Source organism: Capsaspora owczarzaki (genome assembly GCF_000151315.2).
Source record: "Capsaspora owczarzaki ATCC 30864 unplaced genomic scaffold supercont2.4, whole genome shotgun sequence".
NCBI lineage: Eukaryota > Filasterea > Ministeriida > Capsasporidae > Capsaspora > Capsaspora owczarzaki.
In genome coordinates, this window is record NW_011887295.1 from 347,384 (window position 1) to 366,310 (window position 18,927).

General features: G+C 57.0%; 5 protein-coding genes across 5 annotated transcripts; 1 reads left to right on the forward strand and 4 right to left on the reverse strand.

Moving 5' to 3' along the window:
- Positions 1 to 51: 51 nt before the first annotated feature.
- Positions 52 to 1,245, reverse strand: CAOG_02911 (hypothetical protein). The gene is made up of 2 exons (XM_004363693.2): positions 885 to 1,245; positions 52 to 780 (listed from the first exon to the last, which is right to left on the reverse strand). The coding sequence occupies exons 1-2, from the start codon at positions 1,229 to 1,231 to the stop codon at positions 342 to 344; spliced, it is 786 nt and encodes a 261-aa protein (XP_004363750.1). The 5' UTR covers positions 1,232 to 1,245; the 3' UTR covers positions 52 to 341.
- Positions 1,246 to 2,537: 1,292 nt separating this feature from the next.
- On the forward strand, positions 2,538 to 11,067 carry CAOG_02912 (GARNL1 protein; the record flags this gene model as incomplete). The annotated part of the gene is made up of 7 exons (XM_004363694.1): positions 2,538 to 5,645; positions 5,714 to 9,357; positions 9,475 to 9,660; positions 9,762 to 9,885; positions 9,970 to 10,290; positions 10,412 to 10,539; positions 10,701 to 11,067. 7 exons carry the CDS (start codon positions 2,538 to 2,540, stop codon positions 11,065 to 11,067), a joined length of 7,878 nt encoding a protein of 2,625 aa, XP_004363751.1.
- Positions 11,068 to 11,390: 323 nt separating this feature from the next.
- CAOG_02913 (anthranilate synthase component II) lies at positions 11,391 to 15,525 on the reverse strand (the record flags this gene model as incomplete). Its single annotated transcript, XM_004363695.1, has 3 exons — positions 11,391 to 13,185; positions 13,572 to 13,882; positions 13,999 to 15,525. 3 exons carry the CDS (start codon positions 15,523 to 15,525, stop codon positions 11,391 to 11,393), a joined length of 3,633 nt encoding a protein of 1,210 aa, XP_004363752.1.
- A 99-nt stretch (positions 15,526 to 15,624) lies between these two features.
- On the reverse strand, positions 15,625 to 17,136 carry CAOG_02914 (anthranilate synthase component I; the record flags this gene model as incomplete). The annotated part of the gene is made up of 1 exon (XM_004363696.1): positions 15,625 to 17,136. The coding sequence occupies one exon, from the start codon at positions 17,134 to 17,136 to the stop codon at positions 15,625 to 15,627; it is 1,512 nt and encodes a 503-aa protein (XP_004363753.1).
- Positions 17,137 to 17,368: 232 nt separating this feature from the next.
- CAOG_02915 (hypothetical protein) lies at positions 17,369 to 18,670 on the reverse strand (the record flags this gene model as incomplete). The annotated part of the gene is made up of 2 exons (XM_004363697.1): positions 17,369 to 18,235; positions 18,617 to 18,670. The coding sequence occupies 2 exons, from the start codon at positions 18,668 to 18,670 to the stop codon at positions 17,369 to 17,371; spliced, it is 921 nt and encodes a 306-aa protein (XP_004363754.1).
- Between the last annotated feature and the right edge of the window lie 257 nt (positions 18,671 to 18,927).

Consider the following 18,927-nt stretch of genomic DNA (forward strand, 5'->3'; position numbering starts at 1 on the left):
AAGACCTCAAGATCAAGGTTGCGTCTCGATCTGAGCAAGATAAAGAGATGAGGCAAGACAGAAGAGAGCTGATTTATTTCGAAAGCTGATTGTTTGTTCGTGTAAGACAACACACACCAAAATAAAATAAAATACTGTACAGAATCAGCATCACAGCAGAAACCAATCCGATCCGTTTCACCAAGACATCGCACCAACATTGACGAACAGCACAACAGAAAATGCGCAAAGCACAAAGGTCGACCGCAAAATGCACTGCTGCTACATTCAGGTTCCAGCCATTCGCTGACTGCGATCCTTCTTTGCAGCGCAGCTTGGAATGCCGCACGACCTCAGGGCTTTCACAGCTTCAAAGTCGCGCCACGCCAGACGGGAACATTGCCTTGGCCAATAATGACTGGGCCGTCATCATACAGTTCGATAGTACAGGGGTAGACGCCCTTTCCGGCAGTATCGGATGTCCAGGTGGCCAGGTTGTTCTTGTCACGCAAGACCAAATTGCAGTCGTCCTGCATAACGAGGCGGAACGGGCCCTGGCCGTGTCCATTGGTCCTTGTTGACCACAGGGCAGTGTTGCCAGGCCCATAGATGACAACGTTGCCATCTTCCTGGACCAGCATGACCAGCTTACCGGACTGGGAAACCAGACGCCAGCCGGATGGAATGGCACCTTTCTCGCCGTCGCCCCAGTCAGCCGCATACTTGTGCCCGCCGTACATTGTGCCGTGCACAGTAGTGGCTCTGTTTACGGTGTCAGCAGAACACTTCTCGCGAGCGGTTCTGTTGGAAGAAAAACGGAAACAAACAAACAAAAAAAACCAAACAAGATTAGCTGTCGCGTGTTTTTCCTTCACAAGTTCTCATAGGTTCGACGATGCACTGACTTGAAGGCCTCGTGTCCGAGCTGTGCCACGCCTTCATAGTACGTGATGGCACGGGCCATGCAAAGCGGGTAGGTTGCAGCGTCCCATGTTTTGGACAGCCAAGTGCCGGAAAGTTTGCACTTGCTCTTGAGTGCAGCGAGAAATTGGCCGTCGCATGTCTCTTTGGACACGCCACAGGTGGAATAGCAATCGTCGTGTTTGTTGCACAGATCGCGAACGTTGGCATCCGGGATGAACGCACCGAGTGCGCCGCTTGAGCCACAGCCATTGTGGGCGGCAACGCTGCCGATTGAAACAAAAAGTACCGCAGCCGCGATCAGGACAGCCCTGGCGCCTGTCGGAGACATGAAACAAACAGAAATGAGGAGTGATTTGATGATCGACTGAACCGGAACTGCTTAAATACTTGCTGACACGTCAGCGGTGAACGTGACTGCAAAACAGCATAACGCACACAGCGTATTTTCGCAAAGATGGCAAAGAGTTCACGGTGGACGGGCAGGGAAACCTGTGGTGCAGAGGCAATGAAGTGAGTTGGTGGTGATGACGGTGCGCTACGGAGGCCATGGAGAGATTGAGAGCGAGACAGCGAGGGACAGGCGAACGAAACACGCGAGACAGAGTATACATGTATGATCAACCCAAATTGTTTCCGGGTGACATCTTCCGTTATATTTTCGGGTGATGACCAGCCCAACCCGATGTTCGTGCATTGATTTCAGATTTCAGAGGGCTGGCAAGTTCCCAGCATGTCTGCAGACGATGCCTTGATTCTGCTTGTTTTCCATTGCTTTTGCAACTATCTTGGAGGGGTTTTTTTGCTCACTATTATTCTGATTGTTGCGCGGGTCATTCTTGTATTTTTCTTTTTGATTTAGTTTCTGAGCGCATCCACTATTGTTTGATCTTAACATTGTGAGCATTTCTCAGCTAACAAATCGCCAACCCAGCCATCAGTTTTTGACTCAACCCCTCCCTCACCCCCCCCCCTCCCCGCCATCTCGCTTGTTTCCAGTGCGTTGACAACAAACAAGCACGGGGGCAGAGCGCGAGGCAATGTGGAGTCGCTGGTTTGATATTGACGACGACAACGCCCTTCGCCTCCTCACTTCCTGCCTCTCTCTTGCGCGCTCTCTCCCTCTCTCTCTCTCTCTCTCTCTTCTTCTTCTTCACTGTTCCACTCGTGTCTTGTGCCGTTGCTCGTTCGTCGGTCGCCTCCCCCTTCCAGTGACAGCATCACCCAGTTCCTGTTCGCCGCTTCGTCTTCCCCTGTTCACTCTGCCCCCCCCCCCGTTCACTCTGCCCCGCCTTGGGTCCAACCAGATTCATCATTCATTCTCTCCCCGTTCTCTCGGCTCTTCCACTCTTTGAACGCCGATTCGTCCGCTTACCAACCCAGTTTCCAAATCGTCATCGCACTGAAGAAGAAGAAGCGAAACTTATTTTTTGAATCACCACTAACGAATTCGTAGCACTTTCAGAACCCCCTTTTTATTGACTCACTTTGTTAATTTTTGTAGACTTTTCTCCAACCAGAAGCAAACAAAAAACGCAAAGTTCGTCCAATTTGTGCCTCGGTTCGTGCTGCCAACGCCCCCCCCCCTCCACAACCCACCGCTGATTGGATCCAGGAAGGCACCCCTTAGCTAGAGAATGTTCAGTCAAGGGCATCGGCACACGGCGTCGACGGGCAGCGGCACGAGCGTCGCAAGCAGCTCAAACCCAAGCACTGCTGCGGCGAGCCATCCTCCTGCAGCAGGAGGCGGAGGCCCAACAGCCGCTGCAGTCGCGAGTGCTATGCTGCTTGGTGGTAGCGCAACGCCAGCAGCGTCTACACCAACGTCGACGGGCAGCGCGGCGTCGCATGTCAATGGCCGCTCAACGCCCACTCCCGCCACCGCCGTGCCAGTGCCAGTGCCAGGCTCAGCGCCGACAGCCGCCTCGCAACACGGCGCGCATAGCGCCCTCGTTGCTCAACCGTCTGCCCATACTGCAGGCGACGACGCAGACGGAAAGCGGGAGCAAAAACTCGCGCGAAAGCTGCGGCCGTTCGACAAGGAGGAAGACGCCGTCAAGCGACTGCGAGCGCTCAAGGACTATTGCGAGGCAGCGTCGGACGCAGAGCGCAACGCCTTCTTTGCCGGGAGACACTCGGCCGTGTTCATGCTGATCTGGGATGTCTTCACCCACATTGACGCCACAGCACGGCACAAGTTCACCAAGGATCGCCACATTCCGGACAACATGCGCGAAGACATTTGCACCATCATTTACATTCTCGAGCGCCTCATCCACGCCGTGCCAGACCTCATCCGACGCAAGTGGAACGCGTCGGCAATTGGTCACATTCTGGAGCGCCTGTTGCACCACGGCAACGCACACAAGCTGCGACGCGACGGCTTCAGGCTGCTCTTGCGCTGGCTCGAAACCCTGCAGGACGAGCACTACTTTCGCGCCCTGCAGCTCTTCCGCGATGTGATTGTCGCACAAGCGCCAGAGGGCACGCGAATCATCAACCAGCACATTACAACCACCTGGAGCATGAGTGCCCATGTCGGTGCTGTCGGCGCCGAGGGTGGTTTGGGACACGCGGGTGGCGGTGCCACTGCGCCATCGTCCGCGCTGGTTCTGCCCGGCGGTTCACACGCATCCGGCTCCACGCCGTTGCCGACCACCTTTACAGACTCTGCCAATCAGCTTCCAGGGATGCCGGCGCGAGCCAGCTCTGAAAAATCCAGCAACAGCCCGGGGCCCGCGTCCGCCACCGGGACGCCTCAGACGGCCCGTGCTTCGTTGACTGGTGGTACACTCTCGCCATCTTCCTCCAGCCTGCCCTCTCTGAGCACGCCTGTTGGCGTGCCAGTACCACGCTCGTCCGTCCAGTTTGCATCCCTCCTCGGCGCGAGCACGCCGGCAGTGCCCGTCTCGTCCGCGGCGCACGGTGGGCCTGGCCTGATCTGCCCTCTGCAGCCGCCGCCGCCGGGAGCGCCGACCATGGATTTTACCATCGACCTGCTGAACTTGTTGTTCGAGTACCTGACGAACGACTGCCTGGCCATGTCGCTCGACCCTCAGGGCGGCATGACCGTGACAGACGAGAGCATGGCTCGCTTTGACTATCTATTTTCGCTGCTCAAGCGCTTCCACTTGACGACCTTCTATCCGGACGTCTGCAAGCGGATTGGGCTGCTCTCGCCAGATGCGACGTCAGGCTTCACTTCTCAATGCCCACCCTACTTTCATTCCGTCATTGTTCAGTGGCTTGTCAAGTGGTTGTCTGGCACGTCGTCCAAGCACCGCCACATCCGAAGTGTCCTCTACCGGACTGTCCAACACACCGAGCTTGTCCACGAGATTCTGCGACAAAGCTTCCTCATGCCCGTGACGCACTGCGACACCATCCATGCCACAATTGGCGTCTACCGCGAGTGGATTCGGACGGAAAATCCGCCACGATTTATGCTCGAGCCGCTTCCAACCGCAGGAGCCGCCGAGTCGTCGAACAATAGTGCTTCTTCTGGAAGCAACAGTCCTCGTGCAACTTCGTCGGTGCCCCGTCCAACAGCGGCGACTCCGGTCGCCTCTGCCACCACAGCCACGACAAAGAACGCGGATGCCCAGCAGCAGCAGCAGCAGCAGCAGCAGCAGCAAGCCTTCCGCACTGCGTCGCAAATGCAGCTGCTGGCAGCTCCGCCAACGGAAATCTCCATCGTCCACGCCGGTTCTCGGCGGGTGGCGGAGGAAAATGCCGTTCGATGGGGGCCCCAGGAGGCGTTGCGAAGGATGGCCTCGAACGCGGGGCTCGTTTTCTCTGTCAAACCGTGGGCCCCTGCGCATACAGACGATCAGCTCTTTGTTTGCGTCGAAGTCCTCTCGCTGTATCATCTCATCATGCTGGAGCCGGTGATCAATCTCGAGCCCAACACTTGGGAGCACATTCTGGGGCAACTGCTCGGCATTGTGTACCAGGCTCTCGTGCGTCGCCGACCCGGGGATGAGCCATTGTACAGCAAACTTTCGCACATTCTCCTGGAAACCCTAATGCCGGCGTGGATCCGCGCCAACATGCATCGAACAGTGTCCACTCCCCTCTGGCACAATCTCGCCCAAGTGCTCAGCTCGGCGACGCACTGGCCCGAGACAATCGGGGAATGGACTCGCATGATTGTCCAGCAAACCAAGACGCTTGCCTTTGTCGTTTACGATATTGACCTGGACGATCGACCCATCGACAAGTTCCGCGAGATGGCCCCCAACCGCCTCTTTGCGTCCCGCCTTCAAGCCGGCAACGCTCAAGCCGGCGGAGCTCCACAAAACCCAACCACGGGCTCCACCAAAGGCGCCCGTGTCAAGCTGAGCAAGTCGTTTCTCGAAAGCACCAAGCCTTTGCGCAAGTCGAGCTCGTCGGAAAGTCTGGTGAAACTCGGCGAGGCATCGCCTGCGGCCGGGTCGTCGCCTGCCACGGTTCGCAAATCGCCCGACACGTCCCGGCGAGGCTCGAACAAGCGCGTCAGCATTTATGCCGCGCCAGTGACGGAGCCGCCTGCTCAACTTGCACCTCGGTCTACGTCGTTCAGCTCTATCAACAAGTTCCGAACAAAGTCCCCTTCCTCTGCTTCTGGTAGCAGTGGTAGTGCAGTCACGGCCGAGACAAGTGTGGCTCCTCCTTCCTCTTCAACTAGTACAACTACTACCAAAGCGCAGCCGCTCCCTGTAGTGTCTCTGTCGACCACGTCCTCGACATCATCCAACGCCTCGTCGGTATCGCCCGTCGCCTCGACGGGCCACTTGTCGCTGCCATCCACGTCAGCACAGACTTCGCCGACCAGCTTGCCGCCCTTCCATCCATTCCGTCGTCATCACACGCGCCTCTGCGGGCGTCTGTTTCTGCGAGTGCGCTTTCAGTCCTTGCCTCAAAATCGGACGACCTGCCGCAGTCCCTGTCCTTGACCCATATTCAACAACAACAACAACAGCAGCAGCAGCAGCAACAACAACAACAACAACAAGAGCCACAGCAGGACAGCAGCCCAGCCTCGACTTCCTCCACAGCTGCTGCGGCGCTGGATGAAGAAAAGGCCGCGGCCACTGCGGAGGAACTGGGCGCAGACGCTGGGGCGGCGGCCACCTCCACGCAAGTTTCGGCGTCCAGCTCGACCGCGTCGACTGCAGCCGCGGCACCTTCCTCCGCCAACAACCCAGCGCATGCCCCACCCAGACGCTCGCGCTCAATCACTGCCCAAGATGCGTCCGATTTTGACGCGCTGACGCTCGGCAACCAGTCGAAAACTTCTCGACTTTTGAGTGCAATGCGCGCAGCCTCTCACCAAACCTACATGGAGTTCCAGGACGTCGACCGACTCCCCTGGGTGCCTGAACGAGCCATGTTCCTCTGGAAGAATATGCTTGGCATTCTCGGCAACATCAACAACATTCCCAACCCTGCAATTCACTGCACGGCCATTCAAGGCACGCTTCTTGTGCTCGACTTGCTTGTGGCGACGCGCGACAACCAGGGTATCTCCATGGACAACCAGTCGACCCCGCCGGTGCCCCTGGAGCTCCCACCCTTGTTCATGTTCGTCGGCTGGCTCTGCCAGGCCGCTGCCATGCCGGATCACTTTCGCGCGGGCCGCTCGCTCGCCACTGGCGCGCTGTGTCGCCTGATGACTCGGCGGCTCGATCGCCCGGTGACGCTCGACTATCTTGCCCACTACTACCGTCTTTTGCACAGCGGCTTGCGGGGCAACGACCTCGATGTGCAGCATGCCATCATTAGCAACTCGACGCGCATCTTCACATTGGGCTTGCCCGGGTCGACCATGGTGCTCGTCGACTTTTTGACGGCAATTGAAAGCGTTCTGTTGACCAACCGCGCCGAGTCCTTTGCACTTCGAACCGACGCCCTGAAAATTCTGTTCTCGCTCACGTGTCTTCCCAACCTGTACAAGCCGGATGACAAGGTGCCCGACCTGCAACGCATGGTCAAGTCCCATCCAACCTACGCTGCTGCTGCTCCTGGCCACCTGGACACCCAGACCCAGCCAGAGGTCTCTCGACAGGACCAAGAGCGCGACAGTGAGATCAGCATGCAGCAGGTGAAGGATCGGGTCATGATGCTGCTCATCCGCGTCTCCCGCGAAGAGCCACACACGCCCACGCGCTGCCATGCCATTTGTGCGCTTGCCACGTTTGTGTTTGACGAGCTGGCCAACAAAACCAACAACCCGCGGCTGTCCGAGTGCTTCGACGTTCTCTTGGCGTTGCTCCGGTGCGACGAGCCGCAGGTTGCGCAAATGGCAGTCAAGATGCTCTCAATGCTGTCCATGCAGTTTGCATCACTCTCGCAGATGGGAGGTCAGCTTGTCGACAAGGTGTATGCCACCATTTCGGCCACCATTCGAAACTTGCTCGAGAACGAGCTGCCCACCTCGCCCATGGGCGCCACGGCTGCCACAGCCCATGCCGAGGAGCTAACGGTCGCACTCATGTTCTGCCTGTTGGATTGGCTGATGAGCAGCCCGTCCGACGTGCTCAACAACACACCCATCGCTCAAACCGTATTTGATGTGATTGACCTGGCCATCAATCCATTCCACTCTTGGACGGCCAACCCGCACTACCTGGTTCCATCCACCACGGGATCGACGTCGTCGACCGCATCCACTCGTGACCGCAATCCTGCCAATGCCACGCATGCTGCGACAGTCGGGTCCGCCCACGGGCAGCAAATTCTGCAACAGCAGCAAGGACAGTCGCAGCAGCATTCGCACGCCGCATTGCGGCAAGCCAATTCAATGAACGAGGGTCGCGTGCCCCCTTCGCTTGATGGGCTTTACACACCAAACTCCCACGCAGCAGCCAGTGCAAACGATCGTCGTTCTGGCTCTGTGTACAGTCGACCGACCAGTCTTGCTTTGACACATGCCACGGTTGCTGGCAACCCACCACCCACACAACAGCAGCAACAACAGCAGCAACAGCAACAACAACAGCAACAGCTGCAGCAACAACAACAACAACAGCAACAGCAGGCTCTGCAACCACCTCGCTCTGAAGGCCCTTCTGGCTCCATGCCCAACGACGACACGCTCAGCGTTGCGTCTGGCACTTCCGTCACTACGGCTGCCTCGGGACCCATTTCATCACCTTCGTCGCACAGATCGGGTCTGCGGGGCATGCTGGATGCCGTACAGCGAGGGGTGGACGCGTTTGAGGGAGCACACACGCACATCAAGCATGCCATCCGCAAACGAGATGGACCTGCCGGTTCATCGGCTCAGTTTGCGCCTGCATCTGGTGTCGCTGGCAACGCGACACCTCCAACGTTTGGAGCCGCGGCTGCAGCGGCGGACGGGGCCGGCGGGCCTGGAGAAGCACCGCATGCGACCACTGCTCATGCTGCTGCGGGGGGCACCATTACCAGTCCCCCTGCGCCGTCAGCTTCCGGAGCCACTGGCTTTTCCATCCACGACGTGCGAACGCCGCGACCAGTGGTGGCGATGGCTGCCAAGAACATGCTCTTCCATCTGCTCAACCATCTGAACAATTTTCCCTCTGCCGCCGGCGTCGCCTGCTTGACCAGCCGCGTCACAGAGTATGACGAGGTGACGAGTTCTAACGAGCTGACCTCGGAATTGTTCGATGCCCCAGGCGTCCAGTTCTTTGTGCTCAACAGCTCGACGCTCATCTCGCTGATTGAGCTTCCGAGCAAGGTGCTGGGCGAGCCCCCTCGCGCGCGAGTCCTGCTTCGTGACATGACTGGCAAGTATGCTTGGGATGCTACGTTGCTCTATCAAACGCAAATGCAACGATCTCGACAAGGCACCCTCTACCCTGGCCTTGCTGCCGAGTTTGATCTCGAGCACCAGGTTGTCGAGGACTCGTCGCGGCGCGCGATTGTCTTCCCCGACACTGGGTATGTCCGCCGGCTCAAGACTGTCCCGCGCTGGTCGAGCGGCGAGAGCGTTGTCGCGCGCTTTTTGCCATCTGCCTTGTCTCTAAACGAGTCATCCGCGCGTGCCAGCGTGGTGTCGGAGACGTCGTTCGACTCGAGCGAGCCCTCGCCGACTGGGCGGTCTGGCACTGCTGGCCAGTCAAATGGCGTTCCGAACGGCAACGCGCCGCCCGCCTCGGCGCAAGGCTCTGGGTTTATTGGCATTGGGCCAAGCCCCGAATTTGTCGCGTGGTCGGAGCGCGCAACCATGCGCCGTCCCTCCACCGTTCTGCAAGCCAGTCCCGCCGCCCTTCAAACCACCACCAAGAGCACCTTTGGCGTTGACATGCTCGACGAAGCGCTCAAGTATCTCGGCGAAACCAGCTCCGAGTGCCTGCACTTTGCCCACGTTCCGCTGAATGTGCCCTATCCCACTCCTGAAAGCATGCAAGCGCAGGAGGATGCCTTCCTCGCTGCCCTGCATCTCCAGCATTCCTCGGAAGAAGAGTATTTGGCCCAACGCGCCTCCAATCCGCGGTGTGTATTCATGGTCACAAGTGTTTCTGGTTTTTTTTTTTTTTGGTTGGCAACTCATCGTGTTTGTTTGTTTGTTTGTTTGTTTGTGTGTGCTCTCGTCCTATTTTCTCATTGCAGGCCCAACATGACTCCTCAACCGGTGCAACCCAAAATACCCGCGGAACCCATTTCTCCGTTCCACCACTGTCGCTTGCTGCTCTCGCATCTCGGCTTGCTCACATTCGAAAATCGCCGACACTTCCATCTTTTGCGCAAGAATGATGCCCTTCTCCGGCTTTTGAAGGCGCTTGATACCTCGGGCAGGTATGAAGCGAGCAAGCGTGCATTAGCGCCTCATGTTGCTTTGTTGCCGTCCTCGTTCAGTGTTTTGGATCGTTGCCCTGACAAATGTTTGCTTGACGCAGTCGAGACTACCACAAGATTGGCATCTTGTATGTGGCGCCCGGCCAGGAAGATGAACACTCAATTTATGCCAATGTGAAAGGCAGCAAACTCTATGAGGACTTTTTGGCTGGCCTGGGCTGGGAGGTAACTTTGATGCATTTTTTGCGAACGCTTGTACAACGTAGTGAATCACGTCGCGTGTTGCTCACTCTACTCCCTCTGCGCTAGGTCAACTTGGCGACGCATCGCGGCTTCTTTGGCGGCTTGGATCCAAACCTGTCCACGGGGCGCTCAACGCCATTCTACGGCACGTCGACGATGGAAGTCATTTTCCACGTCGCGACGCGAATGATCCCCGTGAATGGCGACACCGACATGAAGATTATCAAAAAGCGGCACATTGCCAACGATCGCGTGCGAATTATTTGGTGCGAGCACTACCGTGATTTCCGGCCCGAGATTCTCCGTACCAAATTCGACGAGGCGACCATCGTCATCTACCCTCTGCCCAATGGCTTGTACCGTATTTCCATTCTTCGCAAGCCCGAGGTAACTAGCCATGGGACTGGCATGCCGTTGTTTTTGGTTTCGTTTTGTTGTTGGGCTCGCTCCTGTCGCATGGTCAGACTTTTTTTTTTTGGCTGACTCTTGCTGTGCTGGCGTTGACCAGATTCCGCTGTTTGGACCGCTGTTCGATGGCGCGGTTGTCGACAAGAAAGTTCTCGCTCCCCTTGTGCGCGAAACGGCCATCAATGCCAACCGTGTCATTGTGTCGCAAGTTGATGGCTTTATGCGCTTGTGAGTTGTCGCGGTTGATCGGCGGATTCCGATGGTTGGAGTTCTGCATTCACCCTTCTCACATTTTTTTTTTTTTTTTTTTTTTTTGTGCTTGTCGTTGTTTTTTGTTTGTTTGTTTGTTTGTTTGTTTGTTTGTTCGATTGTTTCCCCTCCACACACAGCTACGCGCAACGTGCCATGTACCTCGAGCAAGTTGTGACGGGCCACACGCTAGAGTCGACCTACGAACAGTTCCTTGCCTCGCTTCTGGCAACACAGCCCAAGGCGCTTCGTCCTGTCCAGCCAGCTCCGATCGGACAGCGCCAGCTTGGGTCACACTCCGACCAGCCGCGCCGACCACGAGCATCGACGCTGACCAAGCAAGATGCGATTACACCTGCGCAATACATCAATCAGGATCGTCGCGCTTCTGTCCAGCACACACTGCTTCCCTCTGGGGAGCTCGTGCCAGTGCAGACGCTGGCGCGCCCACCCGTGCCTGCGCTCTCTGCTTCTGCCACCTCTCTTCTCAGCTCCACTCGGTGCTAAAGCCAGCGTGGATTTGTTGGGTGGCGTTTCTCCACCACTTAATTATTTTATTCATCATTCCCCTCATCTTTTCCTTTGATGATTTTGTAGTTTGTTTGTTTGTTTTTCTCTCTGGTTGTCTTTTTTTTTTCGTTTCATTACAATTTTTTCGCTTCTGCATTGGACCAAAGATGTTGATCAGCTCAAAGGAGGGGTTGGGAGAAAAAAAAAACCATTCACTTTCACGAACACAAAGATCCAAAAAACACAATGCACCCAACGATACACACAATAAACAAACAAACAAACAGATGGAACACTCAACACCACAGAGCGACCCTACATCACAGAGGCTCCTTGCTCTGCGTAATAAACTCGATAATTTTGGCGCTGTCCTTGGCGCCGTTGGTCTCGACACCGGACGAAACGTCGACGCCCCAGGGAAGCGCGACAGCAACACATTCCATGACGTTACTTGGAGACAGGCCGCCCGCAACGAGCACTGGGATGGCATGCACTGCGGCGACATCCTTGGCCACCTTCCAGTCGAAAGTCACGCCGCTGCCTCCCTGCTTGAGAAGTGCGGCGACGGGCCGCATGAAGGAGCCTGCCGCAGTCAGCGAATTGGGCACTCCCGCAGTCACGACAACTCCCGTGCCTGCCTCGGGCTCGCTCGCATTTTTCGCGGCCTCATACAGCTCTGAGGGCGTCAGTGAACGAGAGCGGGTCATGGGCGCCTCAGGCATCGTGCGGACGAACGTGTCCAGGAGGCCAAACGCAAAGCGACCTGGCACCAGCTGATCAACGACCGATTGAGTGGTATCGTGCGGAGCCACGTGGATGGCACGAATGACTGGGAAGTTGATGCGGAGCGAGAGACCGGCCGGCTCGGTGGTTCCATGCAGCTGCACCAAATCGACGCCCAGGTCAGCCGCGACGCTATTGATGCGTTCGGACGTGTCGTCAGCAAACACAGCGACAAACAGCGGACGACGCTGCAGCAAAACCCGCTCGAGAATATCGGCGGTGTGGCGGAACCACTCGGACTTGCCCCACTCGCGTGAAACGTCACCACCGGCCAGAGCGCGCAGCTCTTGGAGGGCGCTGTCGGTCTCGGCCTTGCTATTTTGGCTGGCGTCTGCTCGAACGGCCTGGATGATTTGCTTGGCAAGCTCGGGAGGAACGTAGCGCTTGGATTCCGGCACGCAAATCATGCCAATCAGGTCGGCGCCATTTCGCGCAGCGCACAACGCATGCTCGACGGTGCTGACGCCGCAGACTTTGACCAAAGGCTCGCGCGTTCCAGACGAGCCGAGCAACCACGAAATGTAGCGCGCAGGGTCCTTGGCGCGCATCAGCGCCTCACCAACCAGCACGCCTCGGGCACCGCTGGAGGCAAATCGCACAACGTCGGTTCGAGTGGCAATGCCAGACAAGGCGACCAAGATAACGCCTTGGTTGGGTGGGATGAGAGCAGCCAGTGCGCTGGTTCTGCCCATGTCCAGCGTAAAGTCGGTCAGATTCCGGTTGTTGACGCCAATCACCTTTGCGCCAGCAGCCACAGCACGCCTCGTCTCGTCCGCGTCTGCCACTTCGACCAAGGGCTCCATTCCAAGACCACGCGAGGCTTCCAGCAGGGACTCGAGCAGCTCTTGGCTGAGGCACTTGACAATCAGCAAGACCGTGTCGGCGCCGTTCGCACGCGCCTCGAGAAGCTGGTACGTGTCGAAAATGAAGTCTTTCCGGAGAACAAACGGACGCCGGTCGTTCTGAGGAAAGGCAGCTTGCAGCGCCGTGCGCACGGCCAGCATGTCCTCCAACGAGCCTTTAAACCACTTGGGCTCGGTCAAGACGGAGATGCCGAGAGCGCCGGCGTGCGCATACCGCAATCCTTGCTCGGCAGCATTCATGCCGGGTGCAATGTCGCCCTTTGAAGGCGAGGCTCGCTTGATTTCAGCAATCAGCGAGAACTGAGTCGAGGCACTTGACAACGCAGTGTGGATGTTGCACGGGGCGAACGCCGAGGCACTGATGAGAGCTTGCAGCTGCTCCTCCGAGACGGCCGCCCTTGCGTCGCGCACATCAAGTGCGCGCTGCGCAGTGATGGTATCGAGAATGGTCGTCATCAAGCGGGGCTGACTATGGGGATGAAGGATCAAGCAGGGGGAGAAAACGGAACAGTAGAGAAAAAAAAAGCAACGAGGGAAGGCGGGAGGGGGGAGGAGGAAACACAGAAGGTGAGCAAAGGGAAGAGAAACGAATAAAAAGAATTGGGGGGGGGGGAGGAAAAAAAAAAAAAAAAAGAAGAACACGAAGGTTGGATCAGGAATTGACCAATTTGAAGAACAGCAAAAAAATCAAACGACTTGAATCACGGGAAGAAACGAAATATCAGGAGAAGGGAAGGGCACGGGGAAAAAAAAATGAATGTCAAACGAAAAAGAAGAACGGAAACGAAAATAAGGAAAACACAACCCGACGGCAAACTTCAAGTACGGCGAGCAGCCACGGATTCAGTAATGAACTGCTGCAGGACTTGAAGCGCACGGCCTGAAGCGATGGCTTGCTTGGCCTGGGCGACGCCAGCTTTGAAATCAGCAGCCGCGCCTGCAGCAACGAGCAGCGCGGACGCGTTCATGGTCACGAAATCGAGAATTGCGCCGTCAATCTTCCCCTCGAGGAGCTGGAACAACGTGGCTGCGTTCGCTTGAGGATGAGAACCCACGACCTCCTCAAGGGCGTGAAGAGGCAGGCCAAAGTCGGCGGGAGAAATGGTCAACTCCTCAATTCGTGAGCCACGCAGTCTCCAAACGGTCGTAGGTACCGCCGGGCTGATCTGTGTTTGCAAAAGAAAAAAAAAAGCCGAAATAAAAAAATATACATGAGTGTCACACATAACACAACACAGAGTAATCATAAACACAAACACGTCAAGCCGTTTTTCAAGCTCACCTCATCAAGACCGTCCTGACCATGAACCACGAGGGCAGACTGAACACCACGGAGGGCAAGTGCATCGGCCATCAGACGTCCGACCTCGGGGGAAAACACGCCAACCACCAGGGCTCGTGGACGGGCAGGACTCGACATTGGGCCCAGAATGTTGAAAATGGTCTTTGTGCCAATCTCCTTGCGCACGGGCGCCACGTGACGCATGGCAGGATGGAAGCGCTGCGAGAACAAGAAGCAAAAGCCAGTCGACTGCAAAATGGAAGCCACGGCCGCAGGATCGAGCTCGAGGTTTGCACCGCAGGCTTCGATGAGATCGGCTGCGCCACAAAGCGACGACGCAGAACGGTTGCCGTGTTTGGCCACGCGCACACCACAGGCAGAGGCGACAATGCCGGCTGCGGTGGACACATTGAACGTGTCAAGTCCGTCGCCACCAGTGCCAACAATGTCAACCACGTCGAGAGGCGAATCCGGGAAGCAGTTGAGCGACAATGCGGGGGCATCAATTCGGAGTGCATGGCGCGACATGACTTCGGCGCACGCAGCGACAACAGTCGGGGTGTGGCCGCGGAAGCGCAGCGCCAGCAAGAACGAAGCAACTTGAGCCGGGGTGGCCGATCCGGTGAGCATGGCTTGAATACCAGCACGCACAATGTCAAGGTTGTCCACAGGGCCCGAGCCGTCCGCCAGTTTCTTGACGCACTCGCGCATGGGAATGGCCGGAATCTCTGCCGGGGAAGTTGTAGTTGGAATGGGCGCTGCGGAAGGTGCGGCGGCGGCAGCGGTGGACTGTTGCTGCTGCTGTTGCTGCTGTTGCTGCTTTTGCTCCTGCTCGCTCCAGGTGCCGGCAGTCCACGACAAAAAGTTGCGCATCATCAGCATGCCTTCCTCAGACTTGATGGATTCCGGATGGAACTGCACGCCCTCGCAGACGTACTCGCGATGCCGGACGCCCATGATGACGCCAGAGTCGGTGCGAGAAGACACAATCAGCGATTCTGGCACCAGCGAGCGGTCGCCGGCGAGCGAATGATAGCGAATCACTTGAATCTCGGGAGTCACGTTGAGGTAGAGACCCTTTCCGTCGTGATGGAGCGTGGAAGTCTTGCCGTGGCGGATTTCACCAGCATGAATAACCTTGCCACCAAACACCTCGAACATGGCCTGGTGACCAAGACAGACGCCCAAAATCGGGATTTTGCCAGCAAAGTGCAGAAGCGCGGCACAGGAAATGCCAGAGTCTGTTGACGGATGGCCTGGTCCGGGCGAAATGACCAGGTGCGTCGGGTTAAAATCAATGCAGCCTTGCAGCGAGATGGCATCGTTCCGGATGACGGAGACGTTTGCACCAAGCTCGCACAGGTACTGGTAAATGTTCCAAGTGAAGCTGTCGTAGTTGTCAATCAACAGCGTTTTGTTGGAGGCGGTAGTTGCAAGACGCGGGCCGGCATCCTGGATGGCGAACGACGCGGATCCAAAAGCACCTGGCGCGCCGCCGCTCGTTGACGATGAAAGAGATTGTGACATGATGGTAGTCAAAAACAGGGGGGAAAAAACGTTAGGAAAATGCGGAAACCAAAGCTAGACACACACGGGACTTGATTTGTCACTGGACACAGGGGTCGATTACTGCTGCTGCTGCTGCTGCTGCTGCTGGTCAAAGTAAAAACGCTCGGCTTGTGCAATGGCAGCAATACTCGAGTTCAGTTTGCTGATCGTCTCTTCGTACTCGGAGGTCGGGTCAGAGTCAAAGACAATGCCAGCGCCAGCTTGGAGGTATGCGACACCCTTGTGCATGACAATGGTACGAATGGCGATGCAGGTATCAAGTTGACCGCCATAGGTAAAGTATCCGACAGATCCCGCATACACGCCACGGCGTTCCTGCTCCTGAGCCTGGATGAGCTGCACCGCACGGACTTTGGGAGCGCCAGACACTGTGCCAGCGGGGAAGATGGAGCGGAAGGCATCCAGTGGCGTAATCTCGGAACGGAGAGTTCCCGTCACTGTCGACACAATGTGCATGACATGCGAGTAGCGCTCAATGTGCATCAGCGAAGGGACCTTGACGCTGCGAGGCTGGCAAACGCGGTTCATGTCGTTGCGGCCCAAGTCGACCAGCATGATGTGCTCTGCGCGCTCCTTCTCGTCGGCAAGCAGCTCGGCTGCGAGAAGATCGTCTTCTGCGGGAGTCTTTCCGCGACGGCGGGTGCCAGCGATCGGGTGTGTCTCCACCAGGTTGTTCTCGTCGACTTTGACAAGCATCTCGGGCGAGGCGCCGACCAGAGACACTTCTCCGAGTTGGATGAAGAACATGTACGGGGAAGGATTGATGCTGCGGAGGTGACGATACAGGTTGAACGGATGCAGCGACGTTGGTCGCGAAAGACGCTGGGAAGGCACAGCTTGGATAATGTCGCCCTTGTTGATGTGCGTCTTTAGATCACGCACAATACGCTCGTAGCCTTGCTGGCCTTGGTTGGACTGGGCAACATTGCCAAGAACGATCGGGCCTTGGACTGGCACGGGAGTGTCCACCCGGCACAGCTGTGCGAGCGTCTGACGGACAGTTTGAGTGGCCGAGTTGTAGGCGGAACGAAGGTCTTCGGGGTGGTTGCTCGTGGGCACACGAACGTGACCCACAACGCGAAGTTGATGCCGCAGGTGATCAAAGACAACAATCGTGTCGCAGTACATGAAGATGGCTTCGGGCAAGAAGGGCAGATTGTCCTGAAGGGGCTGCGCAGTGTGCGGCTCAAAGGAATGCACGCAGTCAAAGCTAATGTAGCCAATGGCGCCGCCTGTGAACATGGGCAGCCCAGGAATGGGCACAAACTTGTACTTGGCAAGCTCCTGCTCGACGGGCTTGAGCGGATCGCCAGTGAATTCGTGGCCCGCGCCAACTTTGGCAACGCGGTACGGGTTGACGCCGAGAAACGAGTAGCGTGCGAGCTTTTCGCCGCCGGCAACGGACTCGAGCAAAAAGGCATACTCTTGGTCGAGGCACAGCTTCAGGTAGGCAGCGACAGGGGTGATGAGATCGAGGAAGGCTTCCGCGTACACGGGGATCATGTTTCCGCGAGAGGACAGCTCTTGCACCTCCTCAAACGAAGGGCGGAAGACGGGAGAGTGGGACATGGCGGAGAGATAAACAGAGATGACAGAAAGGAAAATACGGAAAGGGAGAAGAGAGAGAGAGAAAAGAGAGAGAAATGAAAATCAAACAAAAAACTCTTGAAATATCGGAACCAAAATCAAGAAGTGACGATTCGCTGAGGAGATGATCGGAACTTCAGCGGGAGACGAAAGCGACGTACGAGAAGGCAGTAAGGCGCTTTGGTTGTGTATTCAACGACCGTCGTTTTTGTTTTTAGGCTTGAATGGCCGGGGAAGGTCGATGCCAAGACATGGCCAGATGCGCCCACAGAGGCATGAGCGGAAGGGCGTTGGGGCGCTTGGAAGGCGTCAAGGGGCTCACATGAGTGGCGGGCTGAACAGTTGCCCGCTTCATCAGGCGAGTGGAAGAGCGCACAATGTAAGTGACGACGGAACGGGTCATGGCCGCAGCAGAGCACTGGCGGATTGAGCGGACACGACGCAGACGGTCGCGAAGGAGCGCTTGCTGGGGCGTGAGTGTGGCAGGAGCAACACGCGCAAACGACGGGGACGAGGCCACTGGAGTGCCCACTGGCCGCGAGGCAGGAGCGGTGCGAGCCTTGGTGGTCGAGACAGTCGAGTAGAACGCAGGGCGAGTGCCAGCAGCGACAAAGGTCACCGAGCGAGCAGCGGATCCGCGTCGTGCCAGCAGAGGCGTCAGGGACGGGGCGTACACCTTGGGCAGGGCAATGCGAGCCTGGGCAGGCGGAGCAACAAAGGCGAGGGCAGCCTTAAAGTTCAGCTCGTGCTTTGGAATCCGAGGCAGGATGGAGCTGTCGAGAATCTTGGCCTTTGCAAGCATCGTTTCAGCAGCAGCAGTGGTGGTGGTGGTGGTCGAGGTCGAGGTCGAGGTCGAGGAGGGCACAGCGACCTGAACGGCGACTGTGACTGGCAGCGGCGGGAAGTGGGTCGCGGACAATTGGAACCCAGCGGCAGAGTCGCGTGTCATGCGCATCGATGACGACGTGGCAGGGCGAACGCGAGTGGCGCCCCTGCGATGGCGCTTGGTGGAGCGAGTGGTGGCAGCAGCAGCGGAGGAGGAGAAGGCTGTCGTCGTGGCGGTTTGCTGGTTCTCAACGCTCTGTGCAAACAACGAGGGGGAGAAGGGGGTTTGAGCGAGAAAGGAGCAGAATGGAGGAGAGATGTGAGCAAATAGATCAAAAAGTGGAAGAACGGAGGACGACAGAACAAGAAGGCGAGGGGGAAGGTGAAGAAGGGGAAGAAGAAAGGAGAAATAAAAAAATAAAAAATAAAAATAAAAAAAATAAAAAAATAAAAAGGCGATGACAGCATCGCGCCATGATCACGCATTTGTTGTGTCATCCGCACGCACACACGCATCGAACAGCAACAGCACTCCAATCTCACGCATCAAGAAGAGATACTAGAACGACATTAGAGAGAGGAAGAGAGAGAGAGAGGAAGAGAGAGAGATCAGAGCGCAGGGATCGTTTCGCGTTACCTTGTGAGCGGAGAACTCGAGCACGGTGCACCGGTGGGCGGTCAAGTCACCCATGTTGAGTCGGTGGAAAAGGGGGAGAGAGAGGGGAAAGATGGCCGTTGGCCGGGGTTGTTTTGTGGGGGAAGTGAAGATGGGATGTGACGAGTGAGAGTGAGAGTGAGCGAAAGTGTAAGTACCAAAGAAAGAGGAGTGATAGAGTGGCTGAACTGAAATGAAAATGGACAGGAAGTGCATCAAAGCATGCGAGTGAGGTGCAAGTCGGATTCGTCTCAGACGAGGGACATTGCCGTAGCATTCGTGGGGGAAGCGGG